At 42.7% G+C, this 22,100-nt stretch overlaps 1 protein-coding gene across 6 annotated transcripts in view; it reads left to right on the forward strand.

Annotated features, from left to right (window-relative positions):
* Window positions 1-22,100, forward strand: part of FER (FER tyrosine kinase) — a 424,085-nt gene that overhangs the window by 141,733 nt on the left and 260,252 nt on the right. For all 6 annotated transcript variants that reach the window (XR_004646238.1, XM_034774460.1, XM_034774461.1 and 3 more), the window contains one exon: window positions 17,976-18,068. Coding sequence is in view for 5 of the 6 variants with exons in the window: in XM_034774460.1 (XP_034630351.1) it covers window positions 17,976-18,068 (93 nt within the window). In the remaining variant the exon portion in view is untranslated. The remainder of the gene's footprint in view (window positions 1-17,975; window positions 18,069-22,100) is intronic.

Genomic DNA, 22,100 nt, shown 5'->3' on the forward strand with positions numbered 1-22,100 from the left:
TGTAGCCATTAAGATCAGTTGGGAGTCACTTGCTAATGGAGGTTGGGGATTTAACTCATGGATTTCTTAGCTGAAGGCTCTTGTTTTTGGAATTGATTATACTTGGTGGTCTGCCAGGACTTGAGTGTAGCAAACTTCAGAGCATGATGCAAGACCTCTTAATTTTGGTTTCGTTTTGTCCCCCCTTTTTTTTTCTTCTGACAAAATGACATCGTAGCTGCTGATATTTTTGGAGATTGCACAGTGCTTCTGTAATGTTGCCCACTATGGTCAGTTTTATATAATTAATGATTTTTCATTTTATTACTAGAAAGTTCTTCAGACATTGTTAATAATAATAAATTAATTAAACAGCCTGAAAGTAGTATAAATAGAACAGTCTGGATACAGTAAAGCATTTGAGGAGTTTAGGGGTCAACTTTTATTTTTTTTTATTTTTAAGAAGTTAATTGAGGCTAGATTCTTCAACTCTCATTGACATTCCGTAGCATATAGCACAAACAGTCCCACTGACTTTAATAGGACTACTCAAGTAAGTATGTTGTTATTAATATAGGGGTTGTAGAAATATGCCCTCCATTGTTAGGTGCCCACCTCATGATTTGAGGCAAGACTTCTGCGCTGTGAGTAGGAAATCAAATGCAGTGTGTCAAAGGGACAGTAAATGGAAGCCATGTTCTACTGTAGATTCATTTTGATTATCTATTATTCTATAGAGATGGAGCCAAATAAAAAGGAGCATTCTCAGAATATCACTAATATGATATGGTGTTTACGTATGACCAGTAACCCATTTCTTACTATACATTACCAGGAATTTCATTATTAGTTTTGTACACTTCGGCAAAGGAAAAATTATGATGTCAACATATATATGAATCTATCTAGTCTAAAAAATATTCCCCCAAAATGAAGGCTTCAATACTTAAAATGACAACAGTGCCAATGGATTTGATTGTAACTGTGGGACCTTACATGTATGTTGCTGCATCTCTCTACTGTCCCAGTCTGGTCTGTGCTTGTACAAAAATTTACAATAAGCCTTTGTAACTTGTACACTGCCGGTTATACTTCCACTTTCAGTACTGCAGAGGAATATATAAATAAGAGATTTTCACTGAAATTAGAAATGTTTTCATAATTCTGTTATAATTCATTTTAGTTTTGTAAAATCTTCCTTTTAAACAAAAAAACTCAACAACCCCTAAAATAAAAAATAACACAAAGAAACCTTCTAGTCTTAGGTATTTAACATAAGAATGGCCCTACTGGGTCAGACCAAAGGTCCATCTAGCCCAGTATCCTGTCTTCCAACAGTGGCCAGTGTCAGGTGCCCCAGAGGGAATGAACAGGTAATCATCAAGTGATCCATCCCCTGTTGTTTATTCCCAGCTTCTGGCAAACAGAGGCTAGGGACACCATTCCTGCCCATCATGGCTTATAGCCATGAATTTATCTAGTTTGTTTTGGAACCCTGTTATGGTCTTGGCCTTCACAACATCCTCTGGCAAGGAGTTCCACAAGTTGACTGTGCGTTGTGTGAAGAAATACTTCCTGTAATTTGTTTTAAACCTACTGCCTATTAATTTCATTTGGTGACCCCTGGTTCTTGTGTTATGAGAAGTAGTAAACAACACTTCCTTATCTACTTTCTCTATACCAGTCATGATTTTATAGACCTCAGTCATATCTTCCCTTAGCCGTGTCTTTTCCAAGCTGAAAAGTCCCAGTCTTATTAATCTCTCCTCATACGGAAGCCGTTCCATACCCCAATCATTTTTGTTGCCCTTTTTTGAACCTTTTCCAATTCCATTACAGCTTTTTTGAGATGGGGCGACCACATCTGCACACAGTATTCAAGGTGTGGGTGTACCATGGATATATATAGAGGCAACATGATATTTTCTGTCCTATTATCTATCCCTTTCTTAATGATTCCCAGCATTCTGTTTGCTTTTTTGACTGCTGCTGCACATTGAGTGGATGTTTTCAGAGAACTGTCCACAATGACTCCAAGATCTTTCTTGAGTGGTAACAGCTAATTTATACCCCATCATTTTATACGTATAGTTGGGATTATGTTTTCCAATGTGCATTACTTTGTATTTATCAACATTAAATTTTCAAATTAGTTTTACAAAGCCTCAACCTGATTTAAATCAGTTCTTTAGATTGCATTGATTTAAATTGCTCCACCCTCATTGGAAACTGCTAGTCCTCTGTGTGTGTGTGTGTGTGTGTGTGTGTGTGGGCAGGAGGGACCATGGGAACAAGTGACATTGAGTTGACTGTGCCAGGTTTATGTCAAGCAGGGATTTCTTATGTGTATTCCAAGGTGAATCCCCAGTACCCCACCTAAGGCAGCTTTCTGGCTGCTTTATGCTTCCTGAATACTGTAAAGCAGCAGATGGAGGCCAAGGGTGTTGGCCAGCGTGTCTTTGTTTAGTTAAGAAGTGATAGCTCACAAACACTCTCTCCCATTGAGAAGTTTTCCAACAATATCAGAGAAGATCAGACTTGACATTATCTATTCTCAGGTAATGCTTATTTAATTTAAAAAAAGCTACTCTTTAATTTTTTATATATATTATATATCATAAGAAACAAAACAAGGCAAAACACAATTTAAAAAAAAATCTTTGGCAGATCACCTCTAAAAGTTGCTATTTCCCCCTTAAATCTAGAAAGATCAACAAATTTATCAGAATTTTTTTTTGATAATTTCAAAGTCAAAGGTGACATTTGGCTGACAATGCTTTTACTTTGAAAAAGTTGCCCTTTGATATTCTAATTAAAATTTAGTAATTTTCTATACAATTGTTATGGTGATGGGCACTAGAAAAAAAAATCACTGAAGGGTTAAACCCTGAAATCTTCCTCATTTTTGTTTTATTCAGACAGAACTTTTGTTGAAGTATGTGGGAATTTGTCTTAATGTAATAACTTCAAAATGCTTCAGGATTTAGCTCCAAATAAATTACATTATAATCCCTTGTTTGATGAAGGAGGTACCTTTTTTTTCCTATCACGCCCACTCCATAGGCCAAAGAGTTACAGGAGAGCTACTTCATAGCCACAACTACCGGTTTGGCTCTGCTAGCACGTTATCACTTGTGCGCTCTTTTCCGTGTGATTCAATAGTCTTCGTATCTGTATATCCACCTGCCTCTGATTGCTTTCTCCTACTTTGTTCTGCTCCCAGTCGCCGCCTCCTCTTCACCACATGCACTAGAACCACATTGGTTTGGCTGCAGGATGGGTCTTATTAGGCTACAGAGGGAGGGGCAGGATTTGCAACTGAATTTCCACCAACCAGGAAAGCTGCCATTCTGAAGTTAGTTTTATATTTGTCAATGCCTTTGCCTTGGGTGTTGCCATACTTCTAGACTATAGGGTGCATTTATCTTGGTATTTTGTTTAAGAATTACAGTTTATTGATTACTAAGGGGTTATGTTCTTGGCCTATGCTGGTATGGAAGACTGTATTTCTTTGAAGATTTGTTTTTAGTTTTCATTTTATTTTATTTTCTCCTACTTTCATTTCTCCAAGCTGTTGCCTGGGAATACAATACAATTCATCAATCAAATGCAATTATTTTCTTTTGCTTTTTGTCATCTGATATCTTGAGCAGTACCTTCATGATTCTTTCATATTTAGCAATATGAAATCGTAATAAAATTTGCTTTGTTTTGTAATGCAGAATATTAAATAGAAAGATGAAAAAAATGTCACCCAAGAGAATTTAGAACTTTGTGTTCAAAATGTTACTTAAAAAAAAAAAAAGTAGATAGAAAACACAATTGTTCCTAAACACGTTAGACATGTTTCCTTGCTTGGGTTTTAAGTGCTTAAAAGTAACTGCCATTATTATCTGCTTTAAAATATTGATTTAGATTTATACCCAATTTGAACTTTGTAAAAATGTATAGAGAAAGATATAGGGACTGGTTGGAATTTTTTGAAATTAGGTTAGCGGTCTCTCCGACACTGCTTATGAGAAAGATGATACTATTAAGGCGGAGGGGAGAGAGGGACTTCATTTCCTTTAGAAGAGGAACAGGCCAACCTATTCCCACTGCATAGATGTTTTTGTATTTGCAAAAATATTATGCAGTTTCATACAGTTTGTTGTAACTGAGCATGTCCAAAAGAAAAAGCATCACAATCAGCTGTTGCATTATGTGTCTTAGATGTATAGAGGAAATCATATGTATGATCAGAAAACTTTCTTCAGCTGCGAACCATTAAGTTTTTTATATGACATATGTCAAGGAATTTCGCTGAATTATTATGAATTGTATTCTTTATACCTACAGAATAAATCTATTTTGATAGTATCATAATATCTAATTACACAGTCTGCAGCTCCAAGAGTCTCTTGAGAGGGTGCTCCACATGTCTGCAACTCCTGCTCTTCCTGCTCCCTGCTGCAGCTCAGAACATCCAACAGGGTATTTTGTAATAAACATACAGTGGTCAAACTTAGAAAGTGTCTACTGATTTGAGAGAGATTTCCTTTACTTAAAATTCAGAATACTGGTATTTTGATATAACCAGAAATGTGTCTCAAATTGGTACAAATGTTTAAGCGTACTCACTATATAGTACAAAAGTAAACTACTTTTAAAAAGCTTTGGATTTTCTCTTTTTTTGTGTGTTCATGTTACAGTCTTATGGTCCGGGACATCAATTCTAGATCTTTCTGCAGAAACCAGGCAAATGATACATATCTCACTATCCCTGGCAAATAGAGCTGGATGCTGATGGTTTTCACTGGTCTCCCTAGTTAAAACAAATGGTTAGTATTCAAATAGCTGTTGGCTTCATGTATGGGTTAAGACTCATGCATATGGTGTTGTTTCAAAATGCAGCTGTCAATAAGAAATCATTTTTAAAGAAGCACAAGAAGAAGTCAGTCAAATCCTCCAGATCCCCTTCTTCCTCCAGCTTTATCACTAGGAAGGAGAGCCTACAGAGTCTGACAACATAGAGCAATCTGAAAAATAACAATTTTTTCTACCCTGGACAAGTTGGAAAAAGTGTGCAGAAGAGTCGCAGCCATGACTGAAAACCAGTGTGAAAAAGAAGATAAAAAAACAAAACAAAGAAAACACATAAAGGCTCTATACTCACAACAGCAACATCCAGAAAAGGGTACAAACAAAATGCAGAAGCGTATCTGTGTACATCTCACCAGCCCAGAGAGCCACAAACTGCTAGAAGAATGTGAGGGATTCTCCAGGGAAGAGAGGCAATAACTTATATGTTCTCTCCTCACGCTTCCTGCCCTTTTCCTTGCTTTTTCCTCTCCTCTTTATCTCTTCAGGCAGGAGAGGGGCATAAGGAGGGTAAAAGTAAGAGAGTTGAGGCGAAACTTTCATGCTTTTGAGATGAGGAGGCAAAGAAAACTGGAGGGGGAGGAGTCTGGCTGAAGTTTATACAATCGGAAACAGTGTCAGGACTCCATGTTTCCCAGTTGGTGGCACCATAACACTGTCAGTTCCTTAATCCACCTTTGTGGAAAATTGTCCCTGGGGCAGAAAGTTGCAATAGCATAAACTTGCAGGAGTTGAGAGTAGTGAGACTTAGCAATTTAAGAGTTGAGAGCAGTGCTGGAATTAGAAATTTATCTCTAAAACAAGCACGTCTTAGGTTAGTTGGAATCAATATCTTAGATTACAAGGAGGGAAAAAGTCTTATTGAAATAAAGGTATGGAGTTTCTAGTCTGCACAGACCTTCCTCCAGCAAACTTTAATCCAGTGTACATAGTTAAGAATTTCTGCAGTTTTGAAAGTAGGTGTCAGGTGGATGGAAAAGTCATAGCATAGCCTCAAAACCCCTGTTACCAGTTTAGACTACCTCAGGAATCTGAAGAAGTCAACATATTGCCTTATATTGAAAGGAATGGATGGAAAGTTTGATCAGTTTTTAGAAGAGAAAACATCAGGTAACATAGTTGTAATTTTTTACATTGTAGGCTCTCATGCTACTGCTATCACAAAAATACACTTTTAAACAATTACTGTCTTAGCAGTACACTCAGAAATGCTGTGTTAATCACAAAGTGTGTTTCAGATGCATTTCAATGTTCTTATTGAACATTGACACTATGATTTGTCTTTCTCACCATGCAAACTTTGTGCAAAATAGTGGGGAGAGGGGTTATTGCAGTTGCACCTCTTAAATTAATTACTTTCCGCTGGAGTGCAATTACAAAACTAAATCAATTAAAAATGCATTGTAGGAGGCACATTCTGTGCACTAGTTTGGGGAAAAAGCAGTATGAATGTGTGATAAGAAATTTTAAAAAGACTGAATTAATAAACCAATATCTGCAGCAAAATGTAGAATGTGAGGATTTTTTTTTATTGTGCTCTTACGCCAATTCAACAGGCTTTTTCTTCTCTTTCAACTGATGGAGAAAAGAAAAAAAGCCACAACTCTGATGACGTTATTCTATACATGGGGTTTATTGACTGTGGCTCTAGGAGGTTCTTGTAAAGTGGTGTGCAGCAGCTGAGGGAAAATAAAGGCTAGCTTACAACAAATATTGCAGACTACATAGCAATAGTCATATATTCCAAGGCCAGAAGGGACCACTGTCATCATCTAGTCCAGTGGTTATCTACTTGTGGTCTGTGGACTATGTCTTAAGGGTCCACGAAAGACTTAGACTGAAAACTGACTGAGCAGAATTCAACTGTATGGGTACAGACAATAGATTTCCAAAGGGGTCTGCACCTCCGTTTGAAATTTTTTAGGGATCTTCAAATGAAAAAAGGTTGAGAACCACTGACCGATAGAGCCCTGTGTGGATACAAAATTTATATCTGCAGATGCGGATATCCACAAAGTTGCAGGGCTCTACCAGGACCTGCAGTGGCAAAAGCAGAAGATGTCAGGCCACCGCTCACAGGAGCCAACCTGGGCAGTTCCTCTGGCGTGGTTATACCGCCCCAGCCCTGTCCACTGAGGCAGGCAACAGGCTCACATTCAGTACAAACAGATGATGACACGTAAAAGTCAAAATGGGAGCAGAGACCTATAGGATCTCTGCCTAATGCACAGCAGTCCGTGACTATGTCATCTGGACATCAGAACCAGAAACAGCAGCCGGGAAAGCAGCAGCATGTCGGGCCACCGCTCACAGGAGCCAGCGCCCAGCCTGGACAGTTCCTCTGGCATGGCTGTACAGCCCCAGCCCTGTCCACTGGGGCGGGCACTATGCTCACCAGCAGCTGTCCTGGTGATGCTAGTGTGTGAAAGCGGCTCATACGCTGCCAGACAGGAGAGACACACTGATGTGTGGAAGGGACTTGTGTCTGGGAGTGTGTGAGCCGCTTTCACACACTAGCCTCACCAGGACAGCTGCTGGTGAGCATAGTGCCCGCCCCAGTGGACAGGGCTGGGGCTGTACAGCCATGCCAGAGGAACTGTCCAGGCTGGGCGCTGGCTCCTGTGAGCGGTGGCCCGACATGCTGCTGCTTTCCCGGCTGCTGTTTCTGGTTCTGATGTCCAGATGGCATAGTCACGGACTGCTGTGCAATAGGCAGAGATCCTATAGGTCTCTGCTCCCATTTTGACTTTTACGTGTCATCATCTGTTTGTACTGAATGTGGTGTATTTAATACCCCTATGGAAACAAGATCAGGCCTCATTCTGGTCTCCAGGCAAAAAGAGTTTAGAACAAAGGGAAAGCCATTAGTGAAAGATATAACCTTACTTGTAGCTTAATGTTGCCAGGGCTTTTCTAGTGGTTGTCTTTAGAAAATCTGCTGTAAGTGTAGAATTAAGGCTTTATTATTTGAATTTATTTGTGGTAAACTCATCAGAATGCACACGTTCTCTGCAGTTTTTTCCCCTCTGTGATATGAGAAGCAGTCATTTAGCCACTGCTAATCCCCATGACTTGTTTATCAGAAGAAGACGTTACCTGAGGTGCTTGAAATGAGCTGATCATCCCAAGCCCTGGCAAACATGTAAGCAAAATTAAGTACAGTATCCATGGTAATGCAGTGAGCGTTTTTTTTAAAGTAGCCATTTAATTCATTGATATAGAATTGACCTGCCAGTGGACTCAGGGCAGCCAGTTATATTATCAGATTTAATTTAAAATGACGGGCAGTATTGTGTAGACATGAGACTGGTAAAAGGAGTGAAATGTTTTATTTGTGAGTAACTGGGCACATGGTGAACAAGTGTTAGTTACATTGTTTTATAAGTTCCCCATCTGCCTCATGATTATTCTCATGATTATTTAACTTTCACCTCTTCTTTTTGGTGATATTCTGCTTTTATGCAGCTACAGTGCAAACTATGGACACATTGCGGAATATTGTTGTTAAAGGAATAACTGTTTGTTTTAACTAGCAAATAGAATAGGCATTGCCTACTGGCTGAACTGCAGTAGTACCTTAGTTTCCATAGTGGGTATAAACTGTAGATCAATGGGTCTCAAACTTTTTTTACCGGTGATCCCTTTCACATAGCAAGCCTTTGAGTGCAACCGCCCCATATAAATTTAAAAACACTTTTTAATATATTTAATACCATTATAAATGCTGAAGGCAAAATGGGGTGGTTGGGGTGGGGGTTGACAGCTTGCGACCCCCCCATGTAATAACCTCGCGACGCACTGAGGGGTCCTGACCCCCAGTTTGAGAACCCCTGCTGTAGATAATATTTACTTATTGGTAAGGATATAATTCTGTCATGGAAGTCATGGATTCAGTGACTTTCCAGGACCTCCATGACTGTGTCGGGGGCAGGGCTGGAGCAGGTCAGCCCCAGGGCTGCTGGAGAAGTTGCCGCCGGAATAGCTGACTATTGGCCAGTCCTGGGGCTGATGGAACAACGGCCAGGTGGGTGGCCACTGGAACAGCTGACAGGCAGTCAGCCCTGGGGCCACCGGAACAGCGGCGAGGGGGGCAGCAACTGGAACATCTTTACTGGTGGTCAGTCGGAACAGATGACTGGCAGCCAGACCCAGGGCTGCAGGAGCAGCAGTTCCCGACCCGCCAGAGCAGGAGCAGGGGTTGGGTCGTCCCCCTGAGGCTGGAGCAGCTGTGATCAGCCTTTTCCACACAAGCGGTGGTGGGGCTGGAGCCGCTTCAAGCCCCAGCAGCACTATTTGTTTGGCCCCCTTTACCCCTAGGGTATTTTTAGTAAAAGTCAGAGATAGGTTGTGGGCTTCTGTGAATTTTTGTTTTTTTGCCTGCAACCTGTTCCTGACTTTTACTAAAAATACCCATGACAGAATCTTAACCTTACTTATTGGTTTTACATTTTGTTGACCATTTAGAAAACTCTTTCGAGAAAAGCTGAAGTTGCATAATTGTTTATGTATTTATTCAGTTATTTCAAATTTTAACTTCTACAGTTCCAAAGCTCTGAGACAATTTCAAAAAACCCCAATAGACCTGTTACCTCAAGATCCAATACATGATATAGATATAATACAATTTAATTTAAATTCCTCCAAAGAATCCCATGTATTCTGCTACCCAGCCCAACCTATCATCCCTGTTTAAGGGGCCAGGGAGAAAAGATGGACCATGACAAATTTTGGGGGGTATTACTGACATTGTGTGGGGATGATAGCAGTGCTGAAGTTAGGGTTGTCTCACACTTTTATTTATAAGCCTCTTATTTTAGTTGGTATTTTACTTTGCCAAATTTTAACTGTTTGGGCTGAAATTTACCATGCTTGCTTTCTGTCTTAAATTAAATTCTTTTGAAAAAATTCAGCCAAATGATTCATATTGCTTAGATGGAAGAGCAAACTGCCTCCAGGATAGAAACTTGGTTCAGTGACTTGGCTGACCTAGTAGCTAAAGAGAGGGGTAATGTTTAAGGGAAGGACTTCAGACAAATTTGAAAAGATTTGATCTAAGAATTTGATTAATTCCTGACGGACGGAAACTGAGGTGTGGCTCTGCTATTCCCTTTTTCTTTCTTTTTTCCATTCTTTCCCTTTCCTTTACTTTTTTGTACTTTTGTCCTTTTGGTTCTCCCTGTTTTTGGGGAAGAACCAAAACATTCAATATAATAAGAAAGAAAAGATTAATCAGAACAGATTAGTTGTTTCCCGGAGTGCAGATAAGGAAAAATCTTTGAAGCACTGTAGTGCCTCTGCTCTGTGGTGCAAGAATTTGAAATTTGACAATAGTTCTGGGAATAGGGAAGTGCCTTGCGGGCCTCATGAAAATCTGCTCGGATTTAGCCAGGTTTTAAACATCTAAACTTTTCTATTAGCTTGTGATCTGTTAGAGCTTTTTATTGGCTTGGTGAACACTCCATCTGCACTGAGTATTCTCCTTGGCCCAACAGAGACTGAGCTGCAAACAGAACAAGTGCAGTTGCCATTCTGGCTTATGGAAGGAGCCAAGGAGGGACCATGAATTCTAGTCCCAGCTCTTGCACTGACTAGAATTCAGATTTTTGAGCACTTCGGATTATTTCTTATTGAGCAAGGCCTAACCTTCGGAGGCAATCAGTATCACTCCATCCATTTAACAGACAGGGTAACGGAAAGTTTGCATAAGAATCAGAACCCACTCCTCTAAGGGTATGTCTACACTACGAGAGTAGTTCGATTTTACTTAAAGCGAATTTGTGGAACCGATATTACAAAGTCGAACATGTGTATCCACACTCAATAATTCGACTTTGTGAGTCCACACCAACGGGGCAAGCGTCGACATTGGAAGCGGTGCACTGTGGATAGCTATCCCACAGTTCCCGCAGTCCCCGCTGCCCATTGGAATTCTGGGTCGAGCTCCCAATGCCTGCTGGGGCAAAAAATGTGTCGAGGGTGGTTTTGGGTAACTGTCATCATTCAACCCTCACTCCTGCCCTTCCTCCGTGAAAGAGTCAGCAGGCAATCAGTTCGTGCACTTTTCTGGTGATTGACAGTGCGGACGCCACAGCACCGCAAGCATGGAGCCCGCTGCGATCATCGCTGCAGTTACGGCCATTGTCAACACCTCGCGCCTTATCATCCACTTTTTTCAGAGGCAGATGCTGAGAAATCGGGCAAGGAGGCTACGGCAGCGCGGTGAGGACATTAAGTCTGAGAGGGGCACAAACCTCTCACAAAGCACAGGACCCCGCACCATGAACATCATGGTGGCAATAGGTCATGTTGATGCTGTGGAACGGCGATTCTGGGCCCGGGAAACAAGCACGGACTGGTGGGACCGCATAGTGCTGCAGGTCTGGGATGAATCACAGTGGCTGCGAAACTTTCGCATGCATAAGGGAACTTCCCTGGAACTTTGTGAATTGCTGTCCCCTGCCCTGAAGCACAAGGACACCCGTATGCGAGCAGCCCTGACTGTCCAGAAATGAGTGGCCATAGCCATCTGGAAGCTTGCAATGCCAGACAGCTACCAGTCAGTCGTGAATCAATTTGGAGTGGGCAAATCTACCGTGGGGGTTGCTGTGATGCAAGTAGCCAACGCACTCGTTCAGCTACTGCTCTCAAAGGTAGTGACCCCGGGAAACGTGCAGGTGATCATAGATGGCTTCGCTGCGATGGGATTCCCAAACTGCGGTGGGGCTGTAGATGGAACTCACATCCCTATCCTGGGACCGGACCACCAGGCCAGCCAGTACATTAACCGAAAGGGCTACTTTTCAATGGTGTTGCAAGCACTGGTGAACCATAGGGGACGTTTTACCAATATCAACGTCGAATGGCCGGGCAAGGTTCACGACGCTCGCATTTTCAGGAACTCTGGTCTGTTTAGACGGCTGCAGGAAGGTATTTACTTCCCGGACCACAAAATAACTGTTAGGGATGTGGAGATGCCTATAGTGATCCTTGGGGACCCAGCCTACCCCTAATGCCCTGGCTCATGAAGCCCTATACAGGTGCCCTGGACAGTGAAAAAGAACTCTTCAACTACCAGCTGAGCAAGTGCAGAATGGTGGTGAAGTGTGCTTTTGGACGTCTGAAGGGGAGATGGAAAAGCTTACTGACTCGCTCTGATCTCAGCGAAACCAATATCCCCATTGTTATTGCAGCTTGCTGTGTGCTCCACAATCTCTGTGAGAGCAAGGGGGAGATGTTTATGGCGGGGTGGGAGGTTGAGGCAAATCGCCTGGCTGCTGATTACGCCCAACCAGACACCCGGGCAATTAGAAGAGCCCAGCGGGACGCTCTGTGCATCCGGGAAGCTTTGAAAGCTAGGTTCCAGAGTGACCAGGGTAACCTGCGACTATTACGTTTTTTTAAAGAGAAGCTGAACCTGCCCCCGTTTCTTTACCCAGTTAATGTTGACTATCCTCTCCAGTTACCAACCTCCTTCCCCCCCCCTTCCAACACACGTTTAAAAATAAAATAAATGAAACATTGTTCATTAACACCGTTTTCTTTATTAAGGATTTCGCGGTAAAGGGTTGAAACTGGGACGCAGACTGTGGTGGGGAGTGGGTGTAGTGATGGAAAGGACGCTTCTAAACTCGAGGAATGACAGGCTCCTGCTCCTAGAGCGGTCTGCAGTGGTGGACTGGTTGTTTCAACGGAGCCTGCCACCCCTCCTTTTCGGGACTCTGTGTGTGGGGGCTATGTGACTTTGTGGCGGGGGAGGGCGGTTACAGATCCCTGCTGCATGGCTCTGTCATCCAGGTTAAGAACCGCTGCATAAGATCTGTAACCTCCCTCCCCCGCCACAAACTCACATAGCCCTCCCCCCACACAGAACATGAAAACCACCTCCCAGACTGACCAGTGTGCCTAGTGACTGCAATGTGTGTGTGACCTTCTGCTGAAACTGCCCCAGTATCTGTACCCTGGTAAAGGTGACTGTCTTCTCCAATTATCAACCCCCTTCCCCCCCTTCAAACACACTGTCCTCTAAAAGAACATGACGGAAACAGTAATTAACAGAAACGTATTTTTTATTAAGAACTACACAGTTAGGGGATGAAACTGGGACAGGGGCTTGGGTGAGGTGCATTTGGAGGGAAGGAAAGGACGTATCAAATCTATGGGAATGAGAGCCTTCTGTTACTTGAGCAGTCTGCATGGGTGGAGTGACTGTTTTCACGGCCCCTGCCGCCCCTCCTTCTAGGGACTTTGGGGGGGGGGGGGATGGGACTTTGTGGCGGGGGATCTACAAGGCGCCGGAGCGTGTCCGTTTGCTCCCTCACTAGTCCAAGCAGCGTTTGAGTCACCTGTGGTCTTCCTGCCGCCACCTGTCTTCCCGTTCGCTGTGTGATCGCTGGTATTGCGACATGTTCTCCCTCCACTGGGTCTGCTGTGCCGCCTTGGCTCGGGAACAGACCATAAGTTCTGAGAAAATCTCGTCCCATGTCCTTTTCTTTCGCCGCCTGATCTGCACCAGCCTCTGGGAGGGGGATGCCGGGATAGCTTGGGAGACACTCACAGCTCTGGGATGGGAAAAAGGGAGTGAATTCCTCAAAAAGGTACATTTTTGCAAACAATGAATATCGTCTTTCTCTGTGAACAAGACCATGCACAGTACCTATCACATGTGCACTCAGTACAAGGTCGAATTTTCTGTCTTCACCTTGAGTGCCTGGGGTCTTGCTGTACGGATCACACAAGCGGGGCCAGACAACGGAATTCTGCTAGCAGGCGGCCACGGTAAGCCGTAGACTTTTGGCTGCTTAAAGCTTAATTTACACCAGTGCCCTCCTTTCACGTTCCAAGCAATGCTCCTAGCGTTGGCCAGTTCCTGCTGCCGGCGATCCGGCCAGCATGAACTCTGCCCCAACCTCGTCGCGGCTGTCCCCGGGAAAGATTCCTGCATGCTGCCGGTGAACCGCTCAGCATGAATGGTTCGCCTCCCCGCCACCACCATGTGGCTGTCCCCGGGAAAGATCCCTGCACGCTGCCGGCAAACTGCTCAGCATGAACAGTTTGCCTCCCCGCTCCCACCGCGTAACTGCCGGTTACAGTTATTTAAAGAAACAGGCAATCAGTCCCCATACTAAAATTTCCCTAATTCAAAGCAGGTCACCATGAGTGATATCACTCTGATGAGGATTACAGAGACAGAGAAAGACCGCATGCTGCGTGAATGCCAGCAAACACCAGGGCCATATGCCGCCATGCTTTGCCAGGCAATGATACCGGAGTACCTGCTGCTAGCCTGGCGCGGAAAAGTTTCCTACCATGGAGGAGGCAATAAGGCCGCTCTCCCCAGGAACCTGATGCACAGGCTTTCACATTACCTCCAGGAGAGCTTCGTGGAGATGTCCCAGGAGGATTTCTACTCTATCCCCAGATGTGTTAACAGACTTTTCTAGTAGCTGCACTGGCAAGGACTAAAAACTTAAGCGCTTAGGGCAAACTAATCATTAAAAACCCATTGCTAACATACCATGCCTATTCTATTCAAAATAAATGTTTAAAACACTTACCTACTGATCCTTCCCCTGATTCACGGTCTGGGTTACCGCCTTGGGAGGGTTGGTAGGGGATCTCCTTGAGGATGATGAAGAGTTCCTGGCTGTGGGGAAATAAGCGTTGAAAGCGCTGTCGACTGCCTCGTCCTCCTCATCTGCTTCCTCATCTTCCCCGTCCACGAACATCTCCGAGGAAGTGGCCGTCGACAATACCCCATCGTCAGAGTCCACGGACAGTGGTGGGGTAGTGGTGGCAGCCGCACCTAGAATGCAATGCAGTGCCTCGTAGAAACGGCATGTCTGGAGCTGGGATCCGGAGCGTCCGTTTGACTCTTTGGTTTTCTGGTACGCTTGTCTCAGATCCTTGATTTTCACGCGGCACTGCGTTGCATCCCGGCTGTATCCTCTCTCCGTCATGGCTTTTGAGATCTTCTCGTAGATCTTCGCATTCCGTCTTTTCGATCACAGCTCCGAAAGCATGGACTCATCGCCCCACACAGCGATCAGATCCAAGACTTTCCGATCAGTCCATGCTGGGTCCCTCTTTCTATTCTGCGATTGCATGGTCACCTCTGCTGGAGAGCTCTGCATCGTTGCCAGTGCTGCTGAGCTCGCCACGATGTCCAAACAGGAAATGAGATTCAAACTGGCCAGACAGGAAAAGGAATTCAAATTTTCCCGGGGCTTTTCCTGTGTGGCTGGTCAGAGCATCCGAGCTCGGACTGCTGTCCAGAGCGTCAACAGAGTGGTGCACTGTGGGATAGCTCCCGGAGCTATTAGCGTCGAATTCCGTCCACACTAATCCTAATTCGACATGGCCATGTCAAATTGAGCGGTACTCCCCTCATCGGGGAGGAGTACAGAAATCGATTTAAAGAGACCTCTATGTCGAAATAAATAGCTTCATTGTGTGGACGGGTGCAGGGTTAATTCAAATTAGCGCTGCTAAATTCGACCTAACTACCTAGTGTAGACCAGGCTAAGATGTCAGACGTAAGTGGCATCCATAACTGCGCAGCCCTTCATAATAAATGTGCCAAATCTGTGTGCTTAGTTGCTCTTTCTGTAACTACTAGACCCCTATCAACACCAGAACCAGTAACAGAACCCCGGGGTCCTGACTCCTGATTCTAGGTGCCGAGTGGCTAGGGCTAAGTGGTACAGAGGGCTCAGACCTCCACCCCCCAGCAAGTTTATCTACCTGCTAGCTCAGCAGTTGCTGGGCTGCCCCCATCCCTTGGTGTGCACATTCGCCTTTGCAGGCAAAGCGAAAGCCTTGGCGTGTGCCACACAATGCTGTGGTGAGCTCTTTGAGTCTCTTCCCAGTGACAAGAGGCAACAGTCTGGAGCGGGATGCGGGGCCCAGGGAAGCAGCAAGGGACAGAATGGAGCCACCACTGCCTGGGTTCTCTCTTCATCCTTCAGACCCAGCATGGGGGACAGGATGGAGCCAGAGTGAGTGTGGGGCTGGGTAGGTTCACTCTCCAACCTAAGGGCCTGGCCCAGACCCAGAGGACAGGAGCAGTGCCACTGCTGCTCAAAGTGAGTGCAGAACTGGGCAGACTTATTTTTCAAATCCTGGACAGGAGCTGCCACTGTTCGGGCTGGATGTGGGGCCAGGCAGGCTCAGTTTGCAACCTCTGTGAGACAGGAGCCATTGCTCTCCGGGGTTAATGTGGGACTGTCTTGGTCTCCAAACCCTCCCTCCCTCAGATCTCCACTCCATACTGGGCCAGGATAGAGCCGGACCCAGCCGCTCCAAACAATATTTTTACCCTCCACCTGTGATCTTGATATTTCACTGTTGTCTAGTAAATAGTGTATGCTGCCAGCAAAGTGTGCATCACATGCTTCTCTAGTGGTTGGTCGATATAGACAATAATAGCCTACTTCTGCTCATAGGTGTAGTTTGGCTTTTATATTTGGGGAGGTCATGGGGCTTACCATTATTAATAATAGGTATAGGCCTAATTTCTGGATTTACTGATTGTTAGTGATACTTAAATTACAGTGTACTTAATAAAAAGAAGAACAGGAGTACTTGTGGCACCTTAGAGACTAACAAATTTATTAGAGCATAAGCTTTCGTGGACTACAGCCCACTTCTTCGGATGCATATCATGAGTGAGTTAGGGGTGGAGATGGTGCTCCCTCCTCGAGCCCCGCTGTGTGCGGCTGGCCCGAGCCACCTGGCATTGCTGCTTACTGCCCCGAATGTTCCTCTGCACCCCCTAGGTGGGCACTCCCCACAGTTTGAAAACATCTGATAAACAGTTTGGGAGGGGGGGGTACAGTGCCTTCTATATACTCCCCCCTCCCCAATTTCTATCCAGGCTTCTGCTATCATTTACTCCTTTAACTCAAGTGATGGAGCTCTGTGTTGAGATTTAAAGTTCCTAGATTCAGATCCTGCTGATGTGCTGATAAGTATGGTTCTATATGATGGAATTTCTGTTTTTCCAGTTTTCTTTTAAAAGACTTTGAGTTTTTTGGTATGAAGTTTCCTACCTCAAAAAATATTAAAGTTAAAAAGTCAAGCACTCAGAAATTAGGAAATGTCAGCATTAAAACAGTCCATGTTACCTTAATTGGGTCACCTTCTGCATATGCATTATAATATGGTCTTTAGTTACATTACAGCATACTACTTGGTCTACAGCAGGGGTACGCGGAGATCTTTCAGGAGGTACATCATCTCATTTAGATATTTGCCTAGTTTTACAACAGGCTACATAAAAAGCAATAGCAAACTAAAATTTCATATAGACAATTACTTGTTTATACTGCTCTATAAAAACTATGAAATGTAAGTACAATATTTATATTCCAGTTGATCTATTTTATAATTATATGGTAAAAATATGAAAGTCAGCAATTTTTCAGCAGTAGTGTGCTGTGATACTTGTGTATTTTTATGTCTGATTTTGTAAGCAAGTAATTTTTAAGTGAGGTGAAACTTGAGGTACGCAAGACAAATCAGACTCCTGAAAGGGGTTCAGTAGTCTGGAAAGGTTGAGAGCCACTTTTCTACAGGACTCAGACTTCATTCATTGTACTGGATGGACACACTCCACCCATTTCCCACATTCCCCTCCCCCATTTGTCACTTTTTCTTCCCATTTTTAGTATCTATTCCACACCTTTGTTCTGTGTACAGAGCAGGAAGGGATAATAAAGGAAGGACAGTGGAGGTAAAAATTGAATGAGATACATACAAAAAAGCTACTTGCAGAGTTTGGTGTTCTACTCTTTAAAAAAAAAAAATTGTCCTATTCAAAAATTACCTACCCTAGGGCAGCTAAAGAAATAGGTGAGACCTGACTGTACGGTTACAGAATTTCAGATCTGTTACATGGTTGACAGTAATTTTATTTTTAAATAATTACTCAAAACTTCTGTATTTAATATTATAAAATTTGGGCTAGACCCTCATCTGATGTAAATTGGCATAACTTTGAAGTTTTTACACTATGCTAGTTTATATCAGTTTATATTTAACCAAAACAGAAAAAGTACATCAGATTATAAATACTCAGAAATCTTTGTTGTGTAGTTTATTTTTGTTGCTGATATTCTTTTTTTTCCCTCCCAACCTAGGATAAGAAGGATAAGGTGTCCAGGTTTGATACTATTCGTCACTCCATAGCTGGAATGATAAGATCTCCAAAATCCATGCTGGGCTCTTCATCAGTAAGTAGTATTGACAATGGGGTGTTATATTGTCCTGCTTTTTGCAACCCAGATAGGATTCTTTTTAACACTACAACACACTTCAACCTACATGGAAAATATTATATTAAAATAGAATTAGAAAATCCTAAATTCTGACTGGTCAGTAGACATAATAATACCATGAAATAACAGTATGAGTCAGAACTATTTTTATTTAGTGCACTCTAGCAAAATATGTATCAAATGTCTCTTCCGTTGCTCCGGGGTCATTGTCATACCAGAAAAAGTTCATTTTTGTAAAGCATTAATTTATTGACTGATTGACAGTGACTGATTGTGGTATTCCTTGGTGAATCTGGTGGTATTGTGCATCCCTTACATGCCACCTCAATGCATTTACACCCCTTACTAAAAATAGTTCTGAGGGATATTGATGCATGAAGGAGCTCTTTGACTTATGCACTGATTTTTGAGGCACTCTTTGGGACATCTGGTGTTCTAGTGCCTGATCCAAAGTCCATTTAAGTCAATGGGTGTCTTTGCATTTATTTAAATAGACTTTGAAGCAGGCCCCTAAGCAACAAAGGAAGTCTTTTGAGCCCTGGATGCATTAAGACAGTTTAAAAAAAAAAAATAAGAGGAGGAAAAGAAAAACAAGTTGTGTGATGCTTGCTGATCTATTTTGAAGCATACACTAAAAAAATTAGAGAAAATGCTGAATTTCATACATTTCACTTAGATGTCTAACTTTATTTTAAAAACATTTCCCTTCCAAAACTTAGCTGAGCGCTCACATCTGGCGAAGGGCAAGTTATTTCTCCAAAAACTCAAAAAAGGCCCAAACAAACCTCACTAGAACTCCAAAAAAAATTCATCTTTTGGGTGAGGTCCGTCACCTGAAGTTTCAGCCCAAAAGGAAACTTCTTGAGAAAGAGGGGTGTGGTATGAATGGGCCTTCTCAATAGTCAGTATTGCATCACTACCAAGCAACCACGTAAGATGTAGTTTAGCTAAAAATAATTGAAATAGATGTGTGGGAGAGGTGACAAAATGTCTGTATGTATTTGAAGAGTATAAATGATAATAAAGAGGAGGAATTATTTAGGGTGGTCCAAACAAGGCTATAAATAGCAGTAATGGGATGAAATTAAGAAAGGGAAATTTTAGGCTCAATAGTGGAAAAAACTCGTTGAGAGTGAGGGCTAGTCTACACTAGAAGCGGTACAGCTGCACTGCTGTAGTGGATCTGGTGAGGATGCTTTATGCCGGCGGGACACAGCTTTTCTGCCACCATAGTGTTGGCCACACTAGTGCTTAGGTAGGTGTAAGTTACATCGCTCAGGGGGGAGTTTTATTTGCACCCCTGGGTGACACAAATTATACCAACATAATCTGTAGTGTAGACAAGTTGCATTGCTTGACACATCTAAAGCTGTACTGGATCAACACTACACTTAAAGGGAACAAATCTTTACAAAAAAGAGATGAAGTATCTACATTGTATGATTAATCATGTTTTTAAGATAAAGAGCTGTTGAAATTGGCATAACAATACAATATTTTTCATATGTTCATAATTACAGTAAGATACTCTGGAGCATGTGTGTTGCCCTCCAGCCTTTGTATAGTTATGCCACTGCCTTTGCCTCGTTCGTATCAGTATAATTCAATACAACTTTATTTTTTACGGCATGATCTATAAAAAGTGTATCCCAAACCATTTTAGAGAATGAAATAATAAATAAAAAGGGAAAGACTAAGATTGTAAATGCATTTTGAAGTGAAATTGAGAGTGAAACCTGTCTTCATTGAAGTTAATTGCAAAACTTCTACTGGTTTCAGCAGAATCAGGATTTAACAAGAGAATCTATGGACTTGATTCTGATCTTTATCAGTGTAAATCAGGAGTAACTACACTTATGTTGGTGTAAGTAAGATCAGAATCAGGCCCATGGAGGCAGGGAGGTACAGGAAGTCAGTTCCAAATGGCTGGAGCCGCAGAGAAGGCGCTTGTTCCAATTAGTGACAATATTGTGTGAATGGACAGAGAAGATGATGATGCTTGGTGAGTGAGTAGGGAGAGGAGAAGAGACAGGCAGGTCTATGAAGAACTTTAACAAAATTACAGAGAAGGGCAATATCCTAGTATATGTTCTGTATCTAATTACATAAGTGACCTACTAAATTAGAACATATCACCCATACATCTGCACTCTTTAAGTATTTTTGTCATGTGTTGTGGTGAGTTAATGATTTAATGGAACCTTTTAGTAATGGTTACCATATGGATGCATGGGTACAATTTCCTTTTTGATTTTGTAGCTAACTGCCACAGTAACTAGCTACTGGCCATTAATCTTTTTCTTGCCGCCCTCTATGTGGCACTGCTTCTTGACGTGAAGATGAACTGTTAGAATATTGGCATTTCAAACTCGATGTGCATTTTTCCAAGTATTCCCGGTATATTACGAATCAGTCGAGTATATTATGGTATATAATATGCCAGATGTTTTATACAACAATATAATATAATTCTTTTAAACTAAAAGCCATACAAACATTTTTAAATAATAGCATGTAGAAGTAAAATTTGAAGAACATTGGTGTTGATTCCATTACAGAATATATCTCCAGTAAAAATATCATTTTAGCTGCTTGCTTTCCGAATATACATTTTCAATGTTTTGACAAGCTATAAGCAAAACACAAACAAAAAAATATCTTGGTTTAAATGCAGTATTATCATAATAGTAAATGTCCACAGTTAGTGAGAGGGAAATATAGTTACTGTCATGCATAACCGAAGAAAACCTTCTATTTTTTTTTTAGTGCCCTCTGGAGAAAGTAGCAGAGAAACCTTGTACTTCCTCAAACACCCAGGAGTTTAGTAAAGCTCAGGTTAATTATCATGCATTTGTTAGTATTTAGATGTCTTATAGTTCTCAAGGTCTTTATCCAGAGTTTGCCTAGTCTCTGACAGACAAAAGGAGGAGGGATACAGGTGATTAAAAAGTTAGTCTCTTATTTAGTATTCTACTCTGAAGCCTTAAGGGATGTTTGGCTGAGCTTTTATCTCAGAACATTTGGGAATTGCTACTAGTGCTGCTACCAATAGAGAAAAGAAACGATACCATTTAGAATGAGACTCTGGGTGATGGTATTGCAAAGAGGCCAGAAAGCTGCTCTAAGTGGGCAAATAAGGATTCTTTCAGCATGGGGTAATTCTTGGCTTGTGTGGAGATGGCGTATAAGCCCTTTGCAACTCTTTCCTATCTCCCCTGGCACAGCAGTGTAGCAAGTATTTTGGGCCATGGTCAGATTGACTGAGTTTTTTGGAATACAGAACAATGTAATAGCCTCTTGGAGTTGGGATATGTCTGCACTGCAGTTGGGAGGTGTGATTCCTAGCATAGGTAGACAGATTCACACTAGCATTGCTCAAATTAGCACACTAAAATATCCGTGTGGATGTTGCATGCCAACTTGAGCAGAGCTAGCACGAGTCTGTCTACCCACACTGGGAATCACACCTCCCGGCTGCAGTGTAGACATACTCTTTTAATCCTAATGCACTTTAGAGAGCTTGAAGACTTCTCCAAACTATGGTGAAGTACGAATGGTGGAGTAGCCCCAGAATAGAGGAGCCTCAAACAACTTACTGGATGCAGCTGAGGATTCAACTGTAGATCTGCTGCCATGGGCCGCTGTCTGCTGGATAGCTCCCCTGCCATTTACTGTCATGCAGATCACCTCTCTGACCATTTGTTGACCTCTCTGTCACATAACTGACAACAGCAATTGTTTCTTCAGTATTAGGCCTGGTCTACACTGGGGGGGATCAATCTAAGATACGCAACTTCAGCTACGCTATTCTCGTAGCTGAAGTCAACGTATCTTAGGTCGACTTACCTCGCGTCCTCACGGCTGCCGCTGCTCTCCCGTAGACTCCGCTTCCACCTTTTACCGTGGTGGAGTACAGGAGTCGACGGCAGAGCGATCAGAGGTCGATTTATCACGTCTAGTGTAGACGCGACCGATCACTATCCACCA

Source organism: Trachemys scripta, chromosome 6, assembly GCF_013100865.1.
Source record: "Trachemys scripta elegans isolate TJP31775 chromosome 6, CAS_Tse_1.0, whole genome shotgun sequence".
Taxonomy (NCBI): domain Eukaryota; kingdom Metazoa; phylum Chordata; order Testudines; family Emydidae; genus Trachemys; species Trachemys scripta.